At 43.2% G+C, this 20,216-nt stretch overlaps 1 protein-coding gene across 1 annotated transcript in view; it reads left to right on the top strand.

Moving 5' to 3' along the window:
- POLR1B (RNA polymerase I subunit B) overlaps positions 1-20,216 on the top strand; it is a 30,791-nt gene that overhangs the window by 6,722 nt on the left and 3,853 nt on the right. The window contains exons 4-12 of the mRNA XM_082743415.1: positions 491-623; positions 1,940-2,076; positions 2,957-3,180; positions 4,182-4,353; positions 7,199-7,370; positions 8,551-8,832; positions 9,693-9,826; positions 14,763-14,933; positions 15,883-16,039. Coding sequence (XP_082599541.1) covers positions 491-623; positions 1,940-2,076; positions 2,957-3,180; positions 4,182-4,353; positions 7,199-7,370; positions 8,551-8,832; positions 9,693-9,826; positions 14,763-14,933; positions 15,883-16,039 — 1,582 coding nt within the window. The remainder of the gene's footprint in view (positions 1-490; positions 624-1,939; positions 2,077-2,956; positions 3,181-4,181; positions 4,354-7,198; positions 7,371-8,550; positions 8,833-9,692; positions 9,827-14,762; positions 14,934-15,882; positions 16,040-20,216) is intronic.

A 20,216-nucleotide genomic window follows, 5' to 3' on the forward strand; every position in this document is an offset into this window, starting at 1 on the left:
TTTATTTGACAGACAGAGATCACAGCAGACAGAGAAGCAGGCAGAGAGAGAGAGAGGGAAGCAGGCTCCCTGCCGAGCAGAAAGCCCGATGCGGGACTCGATCCCAGGACCCTGAGATCATGACCTGAGCCGAAGGCAGCGGCTTAACCCACTGAGCCACCCAGGCGCCCCCCCAGAACCTTTTTTTAATGTACTTGAGAAGACTGTTGGTTCACACACTAACAGATTCCATACAGTTTCCAAGGGATCTGTAGACCCTTTCGCCTCCATGTGTACCTGGCACTATATCTGGCAGGTAGTTTCATGTTTATAACTAATGTATCTTATTTTTTTAAATTAACATAAAATGTATTACTTGTTTCAGGGGTACAGGTCTGTGAATCATCAGTTTTACACAACTCACAGCTCTCACTATAGGGCATACCCTTCCCAGTGTCCATTACGATTAATGTATCTTTGTTTAACAAATTATAATTCATCTCTTCGGCAGGAAATGGGAGGCTATTTTATAATAAATGGCATTGAAAAAGTCATCCGAATGTTGATTATGCCTCGGAGGAATTTCCCCATTGCAATGATCAGACCAAAATGGAAAACCAGAGGGCCTGGCTATACTCAGTATGGTAAGTTGTAGTGACTTTTGGAATGTTCTTTTAGAAAAGTTTTGTTTTTCTGGGGCGTCTGGGTGGCTCAGTGGGTTGGGCCTCTGCCTTTGGCTCAGATCATGATCTTGGGGTCCTGGGATCAAGCCCCACATCAGGCTCTCTGCTTGGTGGGGAGCCTGCTTCCTCCTCTCTCTACCTGCCTCTCTGCCTACTTGTGATCTCTCTCTCTGTTAAATAAATAAAATCTTAAAAAAAAAAAAAAAGGAGAAGTTTTGTTTTTCTAGTATGCATTTCTGTGCTAAGAATTTATAGTGAAAAACCCTACTTTCTATTATGTGTTCTTTTTTTCACATTGAAAGAGCACATGTATTTATGGTATTGCTTACAAAGATGGAGGTTGGCCTGACTTTACCAGAGGTTAGTATGGGTCTCAGAAGTCTCCTGGAGCAGGCTGCCATGGCATTCCTCTTGGGGTCCCTGGCAGACAGCCACCTGGACTCTGAGCACTCTCTGTGACCAGGCCTGGCTTCTAAGACAACATTTTACATTCTTGGGCAGCCCTGCAGTTAAATAATTGAGCTAAAAATCAGCCTCTAATGATAGCCCGACGTACTGGGTCTAGAATAACAGCAGCTCTGCAAGTCACAATGTCTAGTCATTTATCCTTTTGCATCACTGATGCAGAGTGTCTCAGTGATCTTTGCTTAACGCAAACAAACTTAAAATCTAAAATTCTGCTTTTCTCCATTTGAACTCTTTGATCAAGCCATCATCTCTTGATTGGATTCCACAGGGTATAAGGGATATAAAGTGCTATGTGATCAGGCTTCACAGGGTGCCAGTGATACAACGTGTTATAAGACACGGACCCTGCTCTGGAAAGAAACTTTGGAGTTGGATTAAATTTCTGTAGCTTCGGTTACTAAGAGGTTTTCAACCAGGGAGGTTTTGCACCCTAGTGGACATTCGGCAATGGAGACGTTTTTGGTTGCCAGTCTTTGCCAACCTTCATGATTTGGCTCTATTTTTAAGAGGGTAGATAGGGGCGCCTGGGTGGCTCAGTGGGTTAAGCCTCTGCCTTTGGCTCAGATCATGATCTCAAGGTCCCGGGATCGATCCCCACATCGGGCTCTCTGCTCAGTAGGGAACCTGCTTTCCCTCCTCTCTCTGCCTGCTGCTCTGCCTACTTGTGGTCTCTTTCTCTCTCTCAAATAAATAAATAAATAAAATCTTCAAAAAATTTTATTTAAGAGGGTAAACATTATTCAGAAGAAAAAACGACAGAAGCAGTTACAATATTACTGAGTTTTTGACTTCTTGCTTTATTTCAATAGGAGTCTCAATGCACTGTGTGAGGGAGGAACATTCTGCAGTCAATATGAACCTTCACTACTTGGAAAATGGCACGGTTATGTTGAACTTTATTTATCGGAAAGAACTATTTTTTCTTCCTTTGGGATTTGCACTTAAGGTGTGACTTCATGAATATATTTCTTTTGCTATGAAGACCTTCACTGGGGGGTCACGTTCTGTGCAGAATGGATGGATAGGGTCTCCTTAGCGGTATTCATGCTGTACCAGCTGTGCACTGCTCAATAACAAATTCTCCAAAATTTGGTGGCTTAAACCATCTGTAAACATTTCCCTCTTACTATTTCTGTGGCCGGGAGCTTGGAAGTGGCTGGGACTGGGGGACACGTCTGCCTTGGGATGTCAGGAGGTTGCAGTGAAATGTAGGGGCTGTGGTCATTTAAAAGGCTTGACTAGGAGCAAAGGGTCCACATCCAGGGTGGTGGCTCACAGCTGGCCCATCATTATGGGCTATTGGTGGGAGGTCCCAGTTCCTCCGCATGGGCCTTTGGACTGGCTGAGTTAGCAAGGCTATACCTGCAGTCCCTTCTACTACCTGTCCTTAAGAGTCACACATCCACCTTTCCACTGTATTGTCTTGGTCCCACGGGCCACTGCTGACTTAGTTTGGGAGGAGGCTGCATAAGGCTGTGAATACCAGAAGGCGAGGCTCACTGGGGCCCTCTTGCCGTCTTATCATATAGCCTCTAATGAGAGCCCTATCTGCTGTATCTAGAATAACAGCATCTCAGCAAGTCACAATGTCTAGGCATTTATTCTTTTGCGTCACTGATGCAGAATGTCTTATCAATCTCTGTTTAATGCCGAAACAACTTAAAATCTTATCTCGGAGAGTTCATTTCCATTCACCCATAGTGGAGTGTTAATTTTTCTTGGATATTAGAAAAATAGAGAATTGTTACTAAACGGGTAAAATGGTTTAGTTATTATGAGTAATTCAAAAGAAAACTTTTCTTTTTTTTCTTTTTTTTTTTTTCTAGGCGCTTGTCAGCTTTTCCGATTACCAGATTTTTCAGGAGCTCATGAAAGGCAAAGAGGAGGACTCTTTCTTTAGGAACTCCGTTTCTCAGATGTTAAGGATCGTCATGGAAGAGGGTTGTTCCACACAAAAGCAGGTTCTTAACTATCTAGGTGAACGCTTCAGAGTCAAGCTCAGTCTTCCTGACTGGTGTCCAAATGAACAAGCTGCAGAGTTTCTGTTTAAGTATGTGTGGTTTTGCTTAAACTGCGTTTTTTTTTTTTTTTTTTTTTTTTTTTCCGTGGGGCAGAAGGTGTCAGTGGTTCTTTTTATTGGTTGTAGTTAATGCTGGTGCGTCATCTGGGACTCATAATGAACCTGCAGGTAGGATTCTGGTCTAAGGAAGTAGGGGCTAGCCCTGTGTTTCCATGGCCATCCTCACCTTTTCTTTTATGGTAGTTTCATTTTATTTTATTGTACTTTTACACTTTTACTTTGAAACAACTTGGGATTTCTGGAATCGCTGCAAAAATAGTATGGTGGACACTTCCATTCACTATTTGGTATCATTTTGACTACATTTGCTTTCGTAATTTCTCTGCATGTGACAAACCTGTTCCTTTGTGCAACATTTGAAAGTTGTAGGCAGGACGTCCCTTTGTTTCCCCAAGGCAGGGACTCTGGGTTCTGTAACCACTGTCTAGTTCTTAGCACCATCCAGTATGTAGCCACAAGACCCATCAGGAGCTCTTGATTGGCCAGTGCAACTGAGAAACTGAATTCTTAAGTTTATTTAATAATTTTAATTAATTTGGGGCACAGGGGTGGCTCAGTGGGTTAAAGCCTCTACCTTCAGCTCAGGTCATGATCTCAGGGTCCTGGGATTGAGCCCCACATTGGGCTCTCTGCTCAGCAAGGAGTCTGCTTCCCCCCCGCCCCTTCCTGCCTCTCTGCCTACTTGTGATCTCTGTCAAATAAATAAATAAAATCATTTAAAAAATAATTTTAATTAATTTAAATGTAAATGGCCAGTGGCCATTTACACACCGTGTTGTCCAGCACAGCTCTGGACCTTGTGATGATGTGCTGTCCTTTTGCTTATGTTGCCAGTGAAGATGAAAAACAATTTTTTGAAAACGAGTAAGCTCTTCTAGGTAAAGAGGAATCAGGCCCCTTGGTCAGTAGATCATCAAGAACAAGTAGTAACAAAATGGTTTTTTAAAAAGCTTTGCTTTCTCTTTTGACAGCCAGTGCGTCTGTATCCACCTGAAATCCAATACGGAAAAGTTTTATATGCTTTGTCTCATGACCCGGAAGCTCTTTGCATTAGCCAAAGGAGAGTGCATGGAGGACAGTCCGGATAGTTTAGTGAATCAGGAAGTCCTGACGCCCGGTCAGCTCTTCCTCATGTTTCTGAAGGTAAGTGCCTGCTGCTCTCGCCCCGGCCAGCTGCCCTTCTCGTGGAATACTGTGGCAGTTTCCGGCAGTATTGTTTCCTGCGTGGTTATGATTTCTAGTTTGGGTGTGTTACATAGTCTGCCTTTTCTTTTTCTGTGTTTACTGAGCAGTAAGGGACTTGATCAAAGATCTTAGTTTATACCAAATTCAGAAATGTCCTTCATGGGGCGCCTGGGTGGCTCAGTGGGTTAGTCCTCTGCCTTCGGCTCAGGTCATAGTCTCAGGGTCCTGGGATCGAGTCTCCCATCGGGCTCTCTGCTCGGCGGGGAGCCTGCTTCCTTGCTCTCTCTCTGCCTTTTCTGCCTGCCTCTCTGCCTGCTTGTGATCTGTCTCTCTCTGTGTCAAATAAATAAATAAAATCTTTAAAAAAAAAAAGTCCTTCATGTTTCTTAGTGGCTAAGTGAAGACAGTAGCAGATCTTGGTTGTAACATTAATGACCCCGAGTGACTGGCCTAACCATGTATCATTTCCTTTTGCATCATTTTTGTTTTAAGCTTCTAAACCTCTGAACGTGGGACACAATAAGAATCTTCAGGAAGGTACAGGACAGTGACCTAATCTGAATCACAGTCTTGCATTGGCCATTTCACTGAGTGTTGCTGCAGAGATTGAAGTGTCTGTCATTTCTGTGCTTGGTTCTGAGGGCTAGGGCTTCTCAACTGTGAGGGAGCAAGAGCGAGTGCCGGGCTGCCCTTGCTGAACTTGAGAACAGATCAGGTGGGCGCCGTGCCTCACCTTCTGTGATGTCTCCCTTCCCTGCCCTTAGCACCGTCTGCTCAGCCTCATACGCCTCAACCTTTTAGCAGGAAGGCTGGTGGACCTCTGAGGAAGGCTCCCGAGAGGCCTCTCTGGCCTTCTCTTGCTCTGTCGTGTGCAGCCTTTACATATAAGTCCCCAGTCAGCTGGGGACTCACACCTAGTCCCAAAAAGTGCGAGAACCTAAAAGAATGCAATTTGGCAGGAAAAACTGACCTGCAGTGCAGGGGGCTATTTATAATTTTTACTGATTCTACTTAGTGTGACAGTTTGTATGCTTTACTGTAGAACTGTGTTTGATTACAATTCAGTGCCTCAGTCTTTATCAGAGGTGTTAGGTTTGTGCGCCTGCTACCTTTCTAGAGTCTGGAATATTCTTTTTTTTTTTTTTTTTTTTTTAAGATTTTATTTATTTGTTTGACAGAGATCATAAGTGGGCAGAGAGGCAGGCACAGAGAGAGGGAAGCAGGCTCCCTGCTGAGCAGAGAGCCCAATGCAGGGCTTGATCCCAGGACCCTGAGATCATGACCTGAGCCGAAGGCAGAGGTTTAACCCACTGAGCCACCCAGGTGCCCTAGAGTCTGGAAAATTCTTAATACTGAAATACGTTTGGCCCAAGTGGTCTTGTGATGCACTGCTTCTTGAGGAAAAGTTTGTTGTGAGGCTTAAGTAAATATGCCAAGGGCCAGCATACAGTACGTGCCCAAGAAATGCTGCTTGCTCACTTAGCAAGTTAACGACAAAGTGACAGGAAGCAAATGTGTGACTAGGGAGCGAGGTTAGCTCCTCATTCCCCCCGTCTCCTCCTGTCTTGGGTTGCAGAGCTGCTCCCCATGTCTCTTGATCCTCGCTTGCCTTTCTCCTCTCTTTTCTTTCTTTTCTATTTTCCATTGTGTTTCAGATTTCTGGGAGAAGAAACAGTCTTTCCTACTAGTTTGTCAGCCATCTTGTATTTTGGGTGTCATTTGGAGACTTTGACCTCCTTTTAGTTGTTTTAATTGGTAGGACAACAGGCTGCTACTTGGTCTTAAAGCTTTGTTTTTGTTGCCTGTTTTTCCCTGTCGAAGCTGTTCTCACCGCTTGATAAAAGCCCTTTTTTTTGGTTGTTTAAATATTTTATTTACTTATTTGACAGAGACACAGCGAGAGAGGGAACACAAACAGTGGAGTGGGAGAGAAGAAGGAGCTTCCTGCTGAGTAGGGAGTCCGATGTGGGGCTTGATCCCAGGACCCTGGGATCATGACCTGAGCTGAAGGCAGACATTTAATGAGTCACCCAGGCGCCTCCGATAAGAGCATCTTTTTTTCTTTTTTTTAAAGTTTTTTTTTTTTTTTAAATTTTATTTATTTGACGGAGCCACCCAGGCGCCCCCGATAAAAGCATCTTAATAAAAACACTCTAACGCCAGAGCAAACCACTAGTGTCGAGAGTGTTGACTGGCAGTTTTGCCCCACTCCAGGGGACATTTTACGATGCCCAGAGACAGTTTTGGTTGTCACGGCTTGGGAGATGATGCTACAGGCCTCCAGTGGGTTAGGGCCAGGGACGCTGCTGGACATCCTACACGCATGCTGGGCCCCTCACCATGAAGAACTATCCGGCCAAAATGTCAGTAGTGCTGAGGTGGAGAAACTCTCATCTACAGGCGTTTGTAGATTCTATCTTAATAATGCCTGACCTGGGACGCCTGGGTGGCTCAGCGGGTTAAGCCTCTGCCTTCAGCTCAGGTCATGGTCTCAGGGTCCTGGGATCGATCAACCCCTGCATCAGGCTCTCTGCTCATCAGAGAGCCTTCTTCCTCCTCTCTCTCTGCCTGCCTCTCTGCCTACTTGTGATTTCTCTCTCTCTGTCAAATAAATATATAAAATCTTAAAAAAAAAAAAAAAAAAGAATGCCTGACCTATAATAGTGCATGGTTTTCAGGTTTATAGGCCATTTTCCATGCCAAATGTATAAATTAGTGGGCCTTTGTTGCAAACGTACAGATTACATGGGAGTAAATAAAAAACGTGAATAATTTGAATGTAATGGCTTAAATTTTATTTCAGGAAAAAATGGAATCTTGGTTAGTATCTATTAAAATAGCTCTAGACAAGAGGGCTCAGAAGACAAATGTGTCCATAAACACTGAAAATTTGATGAAGATTTTTAATCTGGGAACAGACCTTACAAAGCCGTTTGAGTATCTTCTTGCTACTGGAAATCTGCGTTCTAAAACAGGTAAAACTAAATGGATTGGCTTTGTTTTAGTTGCACTGCGTTTGCTCAGTGTAGATTTATATATTGCTAAGAGAGGTTCTTTTTGAAAGTGATCTTGTCCCTTTCAGTAAAGACCGATTTCATGTTGTAAATTTGACAAATGTGTTTCGGTCTGAAGGACTTGAGACAAGGCATCCGTGAAGCTTAAATCTACTTCTCGCTGTAACGTGCATCTCTGTGGCTCTTTCCAGAATACTAAAGACAGCGTAGATCTGTGAGGAGCAGTCACCAGGACAGATAGTCTGAGAGGGTTGTAGATGTGTTCCTGTCCCTAAACCAGGTGCTTTAGAAAGGTCTGGAAGACTTATGTGGTCATTGAGAACCCAGAAATATGCTGGTTTTGTTTTTTGTGGGTTGTTTTTTTTTACTAATGCAGGTTTTTTTTTTTTTTTTTGAAGATTTTATTTATTTATTTGACAGAGAGGCAGGCAGAGGGAAAGAGGGAAGCAGCGTCCCCGCTGAGCAGAGAGCCTGATGTGGGGCTCGATCCCAGGACCCTGAGATCATGACCTGAGCCGAAGGCAGAGGCTTTAACCCACTGAGCCACCTAGGCACCCCCAGTGCAGATTGTTCTTAAGGATAACAACTTCTTACACATTCTCCCGGCCTCAATGATGGGTCCCATTTAGTTACTTGCTATTTCATATTCATTTAACATTTCCCCCTAAGGAGGTAGTCATAGAGGAGAGAGAGAACCAGGAGACTGATATAATTTGGAAGTCTGGGGGGTTTTACTGCCTTTTTTTGTAAACTCCTCCCATTCAGGAGAGCTAATAAACTATCTAATAACTCACCGTGTAATTTATACCGTGCCCTGAGGTGCTTGTCCTCAGAGCCTCAAATCAAAAGAGACTTGTGTTTTTATTTTATTTTAATTTAATTTAATTTCTTTTTTAGTTTTTTTGTTTATTTGACAGACAGAGATCACAAGTAGGCAGAGAGGCATGCAGAGAGAGAGGAAGGAAAGCAGGAAGCAGGCTCCCCACTGAGCAGAGAGCCTGATGCGGGGTTCGAACCCAGGACTCTGGGATCATGATCTGAGCTGAAGGCAGAGGCTTTTTAACCCACTGAGCCACCCAGGTGCCCCAAGACTTGTGTTTTTAAGTTGAGCCTGTTTCTGAATGATTTTTGTTTTATGAAGGTCTTGGCTTCCTGCAAGATTCTGGCCTTTGTGTTGTGGCTGATAAGCTGAACTTCGTACGCTATCTCTCCCATTTCCGCTGTGTGCACAGAGGGGCCGATTTTGCCAAGATGAGGACCACCACGGTACGCAGGCTGCTGCCGGAGTCCTGGGGCTTCCTGTGTCCTGTGCACACCCCAGACGGGGAGCCCTGCGGCCTCATGAACCACTTGACTGCTGTGTGCGAGGTCGTTACACAGTTTGCGTATACGGCATCTGTTCCCGCTCTGCTGTGCAGCTTGGGTATGTGGGGTGTGGCCAGAAGCCGTCTCGTTTGGGTATGTGGGTTTTAAGGTTTGCTTCTTTGGAGGCTGAGCAGAGAATTCCTGTAAGAATTGTTTCTTCTTCTATGCTGGAGTTGGTCTGATCTCTTGGCTCTTTGTAGGACAGGTACATTTTTTTTGTTTTAAATGAGTGAAGGAGGAATTAAATATGGTTTTGTTCTCTCTCTCTCTCACACACACACACACACACACACACACCCCTCCCCAACCCCCAACCAAAAAAAGATGTCAAAGCATTTGAAATAAAGCAGCATTCAGTATTGAATATCAGAAATAAGGTTTTGGGTCACTCTCTGTGCATCTGATTTCTTGACCACTACATCTCTAAGTATGGAACCCTGTCATTTTTCAGGAAGACAGTTGAAAAGGAGTAATCTAGTCTGTACCATCAGAGACATAGTCTTTGTTCCCGGGGATCCTCTGGCTGCTCTCTCTGCTTTGGCTGAATGTCCTGGAACGCCCACAAAGCAAATACATTTTAACAAGTAGACAAATTCACAAGTGTGGAATCCACAAATAATGAGGGTCAATTAGGCTTTGGGGGAAAAGTTCATCTGTTTCCATGGTTCAGCTCAAAATATAGAAGGTATACATACACCCTTGTCCCCCAGCTGCTCTCCCCCCAGACAGAGTCACTAGCTGCTCATGTGTCCTTGCTGCAGTGACTTAGAAACACTAAAGCAATAAAAAAATGTGGTTTAGAGACAAGATGACTAGCTGTCTAAAATGATGAAGCGGTTGCTGAGCCCACCTGGAGGGACTTCTGGCTGTAGGAAAAAAGCATTCTGACGTGAGCATTCTGTGTGTTTGTTTCACCAGGGGTCACTCCAGTTGACGGAACTCCACACCGACCGTACAGCGAGTGCTACCCTGTCCTGCTGGATGGCGTCATGCTCGGCTGGGTGGATAAGGAACTCGCTCCTAGCATTGCAGATTCGCTCCGACATTATAAGGTGATCTTGCCTCTTGGTGAATTATTCTATGTCTTGATCTTCATTGTCAGTCTTTTTCTCATTGTTGAGGTAGCCGCAGGACTGTCCAGAGTGGTCAGAGGGTCTGGAGATCAGAAGCTAATTCCTAAAATGCCTGGGTGGCTCAGTGGGTTAAGCCTTTGCTTTAGGCTCCAGTCATGGTCATGATCTCAGGGTCCTGGGATCGAGTCCGGCATCGGGCTCTCTGCTCGGCGGGGAGCCTGCTTCCCCTCTCTTTCTGCCTACTTGTGATCTCTCTCTCTCTGTGTCAAACAAATAAATAAAAATCTTAAAAAAAAAATGATACAAAGGTGCCCGTACATCCCCTGTAGTCACAGAGTCTTGTCTTGTGCTGGCCTCGTAGGTTGGGGTCAGTGACAGATACTTTGACCTGAAAGCATTTTTTTTGGTAGTTTCCTTGAGGCCCTACTCTAACAAATTTTAACTTTTCTTGTTTTATAAATACTAGTGGCCTATAGGGGGCCTCAAAGTAGCTTCTTTGTATTTCAAGTAATATTAAAGATAGGCAAGATACAAGTCATGTCCTGTTGGCTTCTGGATCTTGAAAGTATATTTTTAAAAAATCAAATAGAATGACATCTTTTTTTTTTTATTATTATTTTTTTTTTTTAATATTTTTTTTTAAAGATTTTATTTATTTATCACAGAGAGAGAGGGAGAGAGTGAGCACAGGCAGACAGAATGGCAGGCAGAGGCAGAGGGAGAAGCAGGCTCCCTGCTGAGCAAGGAGCCCGATGTGGGACTCGATCCCAGGACGCTGGGATCATGACCTGAGCCGAAGGCAGCTGCTTAACCAACTGAGCCACCAGGTGTCCCAGAATGACATCTTTTAACTAACTTACTTGGAATGTTCCTAACGAGAGTATTGTTACGAGATGATGAGCATTAAAGAATTGTTCTTTGGCAACAGAATGGGTTGTAGTTTGTGCTCTGGTCTATTTGGTTTAGTTTTGGTTTTTTAGTTTTTAAAATTGTTTTACTTTGGTATAATTGTAAATGTAAAGATGTTTGAACAGCAGGAAGAGCTCCCATGTACCCATTCCCTGGTTCCACCAGTTGTTATGTTTTACGTGGTTTATCCATTTGTACGCTCTTTATAAACAGGTACATAGTTTTTTCTTCTGAACCATTTGAGGGTGGTAGACAGATAAGACGCCTTTTCCACAAAAATTGCAGAGCATTCTTTCTCAGAACAAGGAGTTTCTCTCCTTACTAATCATAGCACGCATTTTTTAAAAAAGATTTTATTTATTTATTTGACAGAGAGATCAAGGAGGCAGAGAGAGGCAGGCAGAGAGAGGGAAGCAGGCTCCGCACTGAGCAGAGAGCCCAACGCGGGGCTCGATCCCAGGACCCTGAGATCATGACCTGAGCCAAAGGCAGACACTAAGCCCACTGAGCCGCCCAGGCGCCCCACTGTACACTTTTTAGCATCAGGGTAGTGGAATGTGCCCCTGAAACTCAGATGATCCCAGTTGTCTCAGTCAGGTCCTTTATGGTGTTGTTTTCGCCATCCTGGGCTGGGCCCCGGGCAGCATGTATTACATATAGTTACCATGTTGCTTTCATCTCCTTTACTCTGGAACAGTCCCTCAGCATTTCAGGTCTTAACTTTAAAAAAACAAAACAAAACCTACAGGCCAGTTATTCGATATTCTTTAATTTATGTGGGCATGGAACTTTCTGATGATGTGATTCAGGATATGCTTTCAAGAGGCACATGAGGCTGGCCTGTCCCGAAGCTATGTTAATTATGATCACTCTCAGGTTGTAGTCTCTAGGTTGACCCGCTGCATCGTTACCAGTTTCTGTGTAATTAGTAACTTGTGGAGAGAGATTTGGAAGCTACATGAAAGCCCATGCCCTCATTAGAGTCTCCCCCACGAACTGGTGACTTCTTTGCAGAATTATTACTATTCTGGGGCATCTGGGTGGCTCAGTCAATTAAGTGTCTGCCTTCGTCTTGGGTTATGATCCCTGGGTCCTGGGATCGAGCCCCATGTCGGGCTCCCTGCTCCGCGAGGGACCTGCTTCTTCCTCTCCCACTCCCCCTGCTTGTGTTCCCTCTTTTGCTGTCTCTCTGTCAAGTGAGTGAATAAAATCTTAAAACAAAAAAACAAAAAAACTACTCTTCTATTGAGAATTCTTTGCTGAGTTTGTTACTACTGTGATGGCTGCCAGATGGTTTCTTAACTCTATTGTTCCTTCGGCATTTATGAGTTGCTGTTCTGTAAGCAGAGTTTTCCCTTCTCCATTTATTTATTTATTCACATCAGCATTGATTTATAAGATGCTTGTTTCATTTCATGAGTATTCCATTGCTGCTGCTCATTTTGATGCTCAAACTGGATCCGTTTCCACCCTCTCCAGAAGTCCCTGTCCTTTGGTTTTGTTTATAAATTTACATAATAAAATTTACCATTATAACCATTTTAAGTTCTGTGCCATTAAGCACATTCATACTATTGTGCAACCATCACCCTGTCCATCTCCGGAAGGTTTTCGTCATCCCAGACTGAAACCCTGTCCGTTCCACAGGAACTCGCCATTTCCCCCTTCCCTGATTCCTGGGACCGCTCTTCCACTTTTCTTCGTGAACTTTGACTTTACTAGGTACCTCATGTTAGTGGAATCATACAATATTTGTCCCTTCGTGTCTGGCTTATTGCACTTGGCATAATGTTTTCCAAGTTCATCCATGTTGTAGCATGGGTCAGAATCGCATTCCTATTTTATTTTATTTATTTATTTTTTTTAAAGTAGAAGCTTCTCTAAGCCTTTTCTTTTCTTTTTTTTTTTAAGATTTTATTTATTTATTTGATAGAGAAGACACAGTGAGAGAGGGAGCACAAGCAAGGGGAGTGGGAGAGGGAGAAGCAGTCTCCCCGATGAGCAGGGAGCCTGATGTGAGGCTCAATCCCAGGATCCTAGGATCTTGACCTGAGCCGAAGGCAGAAGCTTAATGACTGAGCCACCCAGGCACCCCCACATTCCTTTTTTAAACAGAAGAGTATCCCGTTGTATATACCACATTTTGTTGAGCCATTCATTCATTGGTGGACGCTTGGGTTGCTTCCACTGTTTGGCTGTTGTGAATACAGCCGCTGTGAACCCGGGTGTCCAAGTACCTTTTCAAATCCTTGCTTTTAGAACTTTTGGGTGTCTGCCTCCCATCGGAACCATTGGATCATACGGTAATTCCGTGCTTCGTTCTTGGGTCTGTTTGGGGACAAATCTAATATTTTCCCTTAGGTGTGTACTGGGTGTATTATATTAATTTATTCCCTAATAATCATCATTCTCTAGTCATAGTGATGAATAATGAATCCTAAATTCCTGGAATAAATCTCACTTGGTCTTGGTGGATTTTTTTCTTCATTGACATGAGTATCTGCTTTATAAAAAGAATTAGAAAGTTTTCCTTTGGGGCGCCTGGGTAGCTCAGTGGGTTAAGCCGCTGCCTTCGGCTCGGGTCATGATCTCAGGGTCCTGGGATCGAGTCCCGCATCGGGCTCTCTGCTCAGCAGGGAGCCTGTTTCCTCCTCTCTCTCTCTCTCTGCCTGCCTCTCTGCCTACTTGTGATCTCTGTCTGTCAAATGAATAAATAAAATCTTAAAAAAAAAAAAAGTTTTCCTTTGTTTTCAGTGCCCTGGAACAGTTTGTGGAGCATTGGGTTATCTGGGTCTAAGTCTGCTAGAATTCCCCTCTGAAACCGTCTGGCAAGTGCTTTCTTTGGGGGTAGTTTCTGGATACCTTTATTTCTAATATGGAAATTGATCATCTTTTAAAAGGTTTTCTACCTCTCTTGAGGTCTGTTTTGGTAAATTGCATTTTATCCATTTCATCTTGATTTCTTATAGGTATGCAGAGTATACCCATGATTTTAAAATTTAGTTTTAATGTTTTTTTCCTGTTGATATTTCCTACTCAGCACATTTGTGTGTTTGTGTCCCCTTTTCTTCTTGTTTAGTTTAAGTGAGGGTTTTTTTTTTTTTTTCTTTTTAAGAACCAAGAATTTTGATTTGTTGTTTTGAATCTTTTTCATGCTATACCTCATTAATTGCAGGTTCTATCTTTGTTAACTTGTAGGGAGTTTGTGTGTTTTTGTGTGTCTCTGTTGGCTTTTTTTTTTAGCTTTTGCATTAAGATTTTAACCCATCTATTTTTTTTTGATGACTTAATTAGCTGTGACCGCCCTTAAGTTCTGATATATAGGTTTCATTATTTTTTCACATTTCTGTAATGTGGGTTCATATTTACCCAGGAGTTGATCAGTGAAAGTTTTGTTGTTTTTTAAATTCCAGGTAGAAGGGCCTTTTCATTGAGTACAGTTTATAGGTTTTTGTTTTGTTTTGTTTTAAAGATTTTATTTATTTGACAGAAAGAGATACAGCGAGAGAGGGAACACAAGGCAAGGGGAGTGGGAGAGGGAGAAGCAGGCTCCCCGCTGAGCAGGCAGCGTGATGCAGGGCTTGATCCCAGGACCCTGAGACTGAGCCGCCCAGGCACCCCCATTGAATAACAGGTTTAAAATAAAACCAGTAACGTACTATACTCTGGACATCAGAGGACAAACTTTTGCTTAGTGTGTTCGTTCACACACACCTTCTTGGTTTACCTTTCCCTGAGTCTTCCCCATTACCAGTTTGTCACATAGTAAGGCTGCGCCCCACCCCCACCCCCGAAAGTAGGGCTTTTGCCAGCTCTGGATACTGGGTGAGTGGCATTCTGTGCGGTGATGAGACTGGCAGGGCACTAGGAAGTTACTGGCATAACTAATTTCCTCATACTGCTGTTTATATTTGACCTCATTCCCCATTCTGCCCACCTCCTGGGTGGCAGGAGATAGTATAAAACACGTCGCTCCTTAATTGAACTTTGTTTTTGTTGAAAACAGGTGTTGAGAGAAAAAAGAATTCCTCCCTGGATGGAAGTGGCCCTTATCCCCATGACAGGAAAACCAAGTCTGTACCCAGGATTGTTCCTGTTTACCACTCCTTGTAGACTGGTGCGTCCCGTGCAGAACTTGGAATTAGGCAAAGAAGAACTAATTGGAACTATGGAGCAGGTACGTAGAACATTGTGATTGGTACCTGTATGTGCTCGTGTAGTGTACAACTTCAGGAAACAATAACCACTGTGTTTTTTTTTTAATTTTTTATGAAGATTTTATTTATTTATTTGAGAGAGAACACAAGCATGGGGAGCAGCAGAGGGAGAGGGAGAAGCAGGCTTTCCACTGAGCAGGGAGCCCGACATGGGGCTCAATCTCAAGACCATGAAATCATGACCTGAGCGAAGGCGCCCCTAACCACTATTTTATTAAAAGTGTTATCAGGGCTCTTGGGTGGCTCAGTCCCACTCTTGATCAGGTCTTGGGATCGACCCCTATGTCAGGCTTCCATGTTCAATGGAAGTCAGCTTCAGATTCTCTCTCTCTCTGCCCCTCCCCCTGCTTGTGTGCTCTCTCTCTCTCTCTCAAAATAACAACAACAAAAAAAAAAACAACAAAAACAAAACTTTTTATAAAGTGCTGTCATTGTTTAGTAATGATTGGGCATTTGCAAGAAAACCAGAACTTACCTTCTGCCTCCTTTGTGACCTCTCATTGTGAGAGAGGATTAGTGGTCACATCACCTGCCTGCCCATCCTGCCCCGCTCCTTGGCACCTGGCTCTGCCTCAGGTGCTGAGGTGGGAACATTCCATCAGACTTAAAGTATTTACCTACACCTTTGCAGTTGCAAAACTGTGAGCTTTGTGCTGCTTCAAAGTATCTTTGTTCTCCTCCTTTACAGTTGGACCAGGGCGGATTTAGAATGAAAAGTGTCAGGCAAACAGTTTTTCTGACCCGAAGCTTCCCTATGCTTCCCAGTGGATCCCATCAGTGTTCATGATGCTCAGTGGGGAAGGTTTTCGATTCCAGTGTTTGAGTGCCACACTCTGAGAGAGAGGGAGAGTTAATAGGTTAGCCGTCAGGTACTCTGCCTTGAACTTCCTTGTCCTTCCTCTTTTCCAGATCTTCATGAACATTGCCATCTTTGAGGATGAGGTTTTGGCGGGTGTTACCACTCACCAGGAGCTCTTCCCCCACAGCCTGCTGAGTGTGATCGCCAACTTCATCCCTTTCTCCGATCACAACCAGAGTCCCCGGAACATGTACCAGTGCCAGATGGGTAAGATGGAGTGGAGAGTGGTGGTATTCACAAAGAAAGGCGCTTGTAACTTTTTCATTGTGAAACCATTTCAAACTCAGCGAAGTGTTGCAAGCACGGCACAAAGAACTCCCATAAGCCCTTTATGTAGATTCTGTTAACATGTTGTCCCATGTGTACCGTTTTCCATTTGGAGGTAAGCTGCAGACCGATGCCCCTTCACTCTGAAGAATTTCATTGTGCATTTCCTATCAGTAAGGATGTCCCCTTGCGTATTACGGGGCAAAGATTAACATCAGGAAGTGTACCATTGATGTCATTATACTGCTTTATAGTCTTTACTCAGATTTTGACGTATCTTCCCAAAAACATGGTTTATGGCAGATTTTTTTCTATGTAGCACTAGTCCTCAATCACACGTAGCATTTAGTTGTTGAATCTCTTTTTTTAAATTTTTTTTATTTTTATTTTTTTTAAGATTTTATTTATTTAGTTGACAGAGAGAGATCACAAGCAGGCAGAGAGGCAGGCACAGAGAGAGAGGAGGAAGCAGGCTTACTGCTGAGCAGAGAGCCCGATGCGGGACTCGATCCCAGGACCCCGGGATCATGACCTGAGCCAAAGGCAGGGGCTTTAACCCACTGAGCCACCCAGGCACCCCCCTAGTTGTTGAATCTCTTTAATCATTTATTTATTTATTTATTTTTAAATGATTATTTATTTATTTATTTGAGAGAGAGAGAGCAAGCACGAGAGGAGAGAGATCAGCAGGAGAAGCAGACTCCCTACTGAGCAGGGAGTCTGATGTGGGACTTGATCCCAGGACTCCAGGATCATGACCTGAGCCGAAGGCAGTCGCTTAACCAACTGAGCCACCCAGGCGCCCCTCTTTAGTCATTTAAATTAGATCCTTAGCCTTTGTCATCTCTGACACTGATGTTTTTGAACAGAAAGGTCATTTTGTGGAATGTTTGTCGATTTGGATTTGTCTGAGATCCTGTGATTGGATTTTTGAAGAACCCAAGCCGTCGTTTTTCCCATATCTCACCACTGCCAACGCCCTGCCTGCCCACCCAGTGATTCCGGTTTCCACTGAGTGTCGTATCCCTTGAGCCTGGAAGCCGTCCTTTAGTGCTTATTTTTGTAGGTTAGGTTGCTGGCTACAAATCCTCTTAGTTTTTGTTCCTCTGGAAATGTCTATATTTGATCTTTACCTGGAACTGGATGTACAATTCTGGTTGAACAGTTACAGTTTTTCAGCACTTAAGAGATTTTACTGGGTCTCTTCTTGGTCTTTGTCATTTGTGTTAGAAGTCAGTGGTTGTACGTGTCATTGTTTGCTTGTATGTAATGTGTTCTTTTCTCCTGTCTGTAAGATTTTCTCTTCATATCTCATTGGTAGCTGATTGTGATATGCCCATATATGATGGTCTTTGTGCTTGGGGTTTACTGGTCTTCTAAAATCTGTTTTAAAAGATGTCATCAGGGACGCCTGGGTGGCTCAGTTGGTTAAGTAGCTGCCTTCAGCTCAGGTCATGATCCCAGCGTCCTGGGATCGAGTCCCACATCGGGCTCCTTGCTCCGCAGGGAGCCTGCTTCTCCCTCTGACTCTGCCTTCCACTCTGTCTGCCTGTGCTCGCTCTCGCTTGCTCTCTCTCTGACAAATAAATAAATAAAATCTTTAAAAAAAAAAAATAAAAATAAAAGATGTCATCAAATTTGTACTTTTCTGCCATTATTTCTAGAAACCCTGCTTCTGCCCTATTCTCTCACACCTCCTCTGAGATTTCAGTATATGTGTCATCTATGTTAAACCTTTTGATATTGCCCTATAAGCCATGGGGTCTCTGTTCTTTTCTTTTTTTTAAAGAGTTTATTTATTTATTTATTTGACAGAGATCACAAGTAGACAGCGAGGCAGGCAGAGAGAGAGGAGGAAGCAGGCTCCCTGCTGAGCAGAGAGCCCGATGTGAGGCTCCATCCCAGGACCCTGGGATCATGACCTGAGCCGAAAGCAGAGGCTTCAACCCGCTGAGCCACTCAGGCGCCCCATGTTCTTTTCTTTTTTTTTCCCCCAGTCTTTTTTTTTTTCTTTATCTTCAGACTGGATTTTTTTTTTTTTTTTTAAAGATTTTATTTATTTATTTGACAGAGAGAGAATACGAGCAGGGAGAACAACAGAGGGAGAGCTAGAAGCAGGCTCCCTGTTGAGCAAGGAGCCCGAAGCGGGGCTTGATCCCAGGACCCTGGGATCATGACCTGAGCCAAAGACAGACGCTTAACCAACTGAGCAACCCAGGCGCCCCCAGATTGGATCATTTTTACTGATCTATCATTATCCTCACTGACTTTTTATTCTATTTCGGATATTTAATGTTTCAGCCCTTTGTTTCCATTTATTTTTTATAGTTTCTGTTTTCTCAGAGATTGTTTTCTTTGTGAATTGTTTTCCTTTGTTTTTGAGCATAGTTGTAACAAGTCTTTAAAAATCATTATCTGCTAACTACAACATCCTTTTTTTTTTTCTTTTTAAGATTTATTATTGTATTTTTTAGGGAGAGGGAGAAGCAGATGCCCTGCTGCAGGGAGCCTGATTGAGGCTCGATCCCAGGACCTCGGGATCATGACCAGAGCCACCCAGGTGCCCCGCTAATTCCAACATTGGGTCACCTCGGGATCACTCTCCATTGATTACATTTTTTTTTTTCTTGAGCCATGGGTTCTGTTTTCCTGTTTCTTTATATTTCTAGAACTATCAGATCATATCGGGAATGTTGTAAATGATGGGTTCTAGGGGTGCCTTGGTGGCTCAGTGGTTAAGGCCTCTGCCTTTGGCTCGGGTCATGATCTCAGGGTCCTAGGATCGAGCCCCACATTGGGCCCTCTGCTCAGCCGGGAGCCTGCTTCTTCCTCTCTCTCTGCCTGCCTCTCTGCCTACTTGTGATCACTGTCTGTCAAATAGGTAGTTAAAATCTTTAAAAAAAAGAAAAAAAAAAGACTGGGTTCTATTACATTCCTTTGAAGAGGATTGGTTTTTAGATTTAACTGATAGATAGCTGAACATAGCAGTTGTATGTTCTTCTAGCCTTAGGTGGGCTTCTTAGATCTGTCCCATGCATGCACAGCTCAGCCCACTGAGATCTGGACTCAGTTTATACATAGAGTCTAAGGCCCTCCCTTTATGTTTCTTCCCTTTCTAAAACTTCCCCCCTGACTTTCCAGTTGCCATTGTATTCTGAACTCTATTCCTTGGCTCTTTAAGCCAGTAAAACGGTAGGTTTCTCTTTGGGTTATAGCCGCTTTGGTGACTGGACAGCCAGGCCAAAACAAAAACATTAAAACCTGAAAAACGTTAGTAGTTTACTCAGTCCCATTTTTTTCATCCGAGTGTATATTCTTTTCCAGTTCCTCACTGCTTCTGGTTACTCTCCAGTGCTTTCAGGTTGTGTGTGTGTGTGTGTGTGTGTGTGTGTGTGTGTGCCCGTATGGTGTTTTTGTTTTGTATTGTTCTGGATCTTATATGTGGAGGGTGGTCTTGTAGGAGTACCCTTCTATTACTGGAAGCCAGAAGTCTCCTTTTCTGTATTTTAAAATTCCAAAGAGAGAGAGAGACAGAGAAAGTGTCATATAGTCTTAAAAATCTTATTGTTTCAAATTGATTCTCTATAATATAAAGTAGAAAGAAGTCTTACTTTCCTACCTGGGAATTAACAAATACTGACTTATAATGTAATTATAAATAATTATAATTATAATTAAAAATATAATTATGAAATAATTAACAAATACTGACATTTTGCTCTGTGTAAGAAAGCAGATAAGTTACTATACCGTTTTCACCCCTTCTCTTCCCCCACTAGTAATACCTTATATTATATATATCCTTTATTATCCCTTTTTATGCTTTTCTTCATCATACATGTATTCATAAACTAGGTATGGAATCGTCTGGGATGTGTTACAAATATACATAAATCCTATAATATTAACTGTCATTCTGTGCTTTTTCCCCCTCAGTGTTGTCTTCATGGTCTGGTTATGCAGCTACATGTGGTTCTGCTTCATTTTCATGCTGTGTGTTAGTCTATAGTGAGCAGAACCACCACGATTAATTTATTCATTCCCCCATGATGAATGTTTTGTTGTTTCCTGTTTTATTTTATTTTTTAAAATATTTTATTTGTTTGAGCGAGAGAGT

Source organism: Mustela nivalis (genome assembly GCF_964662115.1).
Source record: "Mustela nivalis genome assembly, chromosome: 8".
In the NCBI taxonomy this organism is placed as follows: Eukaryota; Metazoa; Chordata; class Mammalia; order Carnivora; family Mustelidae; genus Mustela; species Mustela nivalis.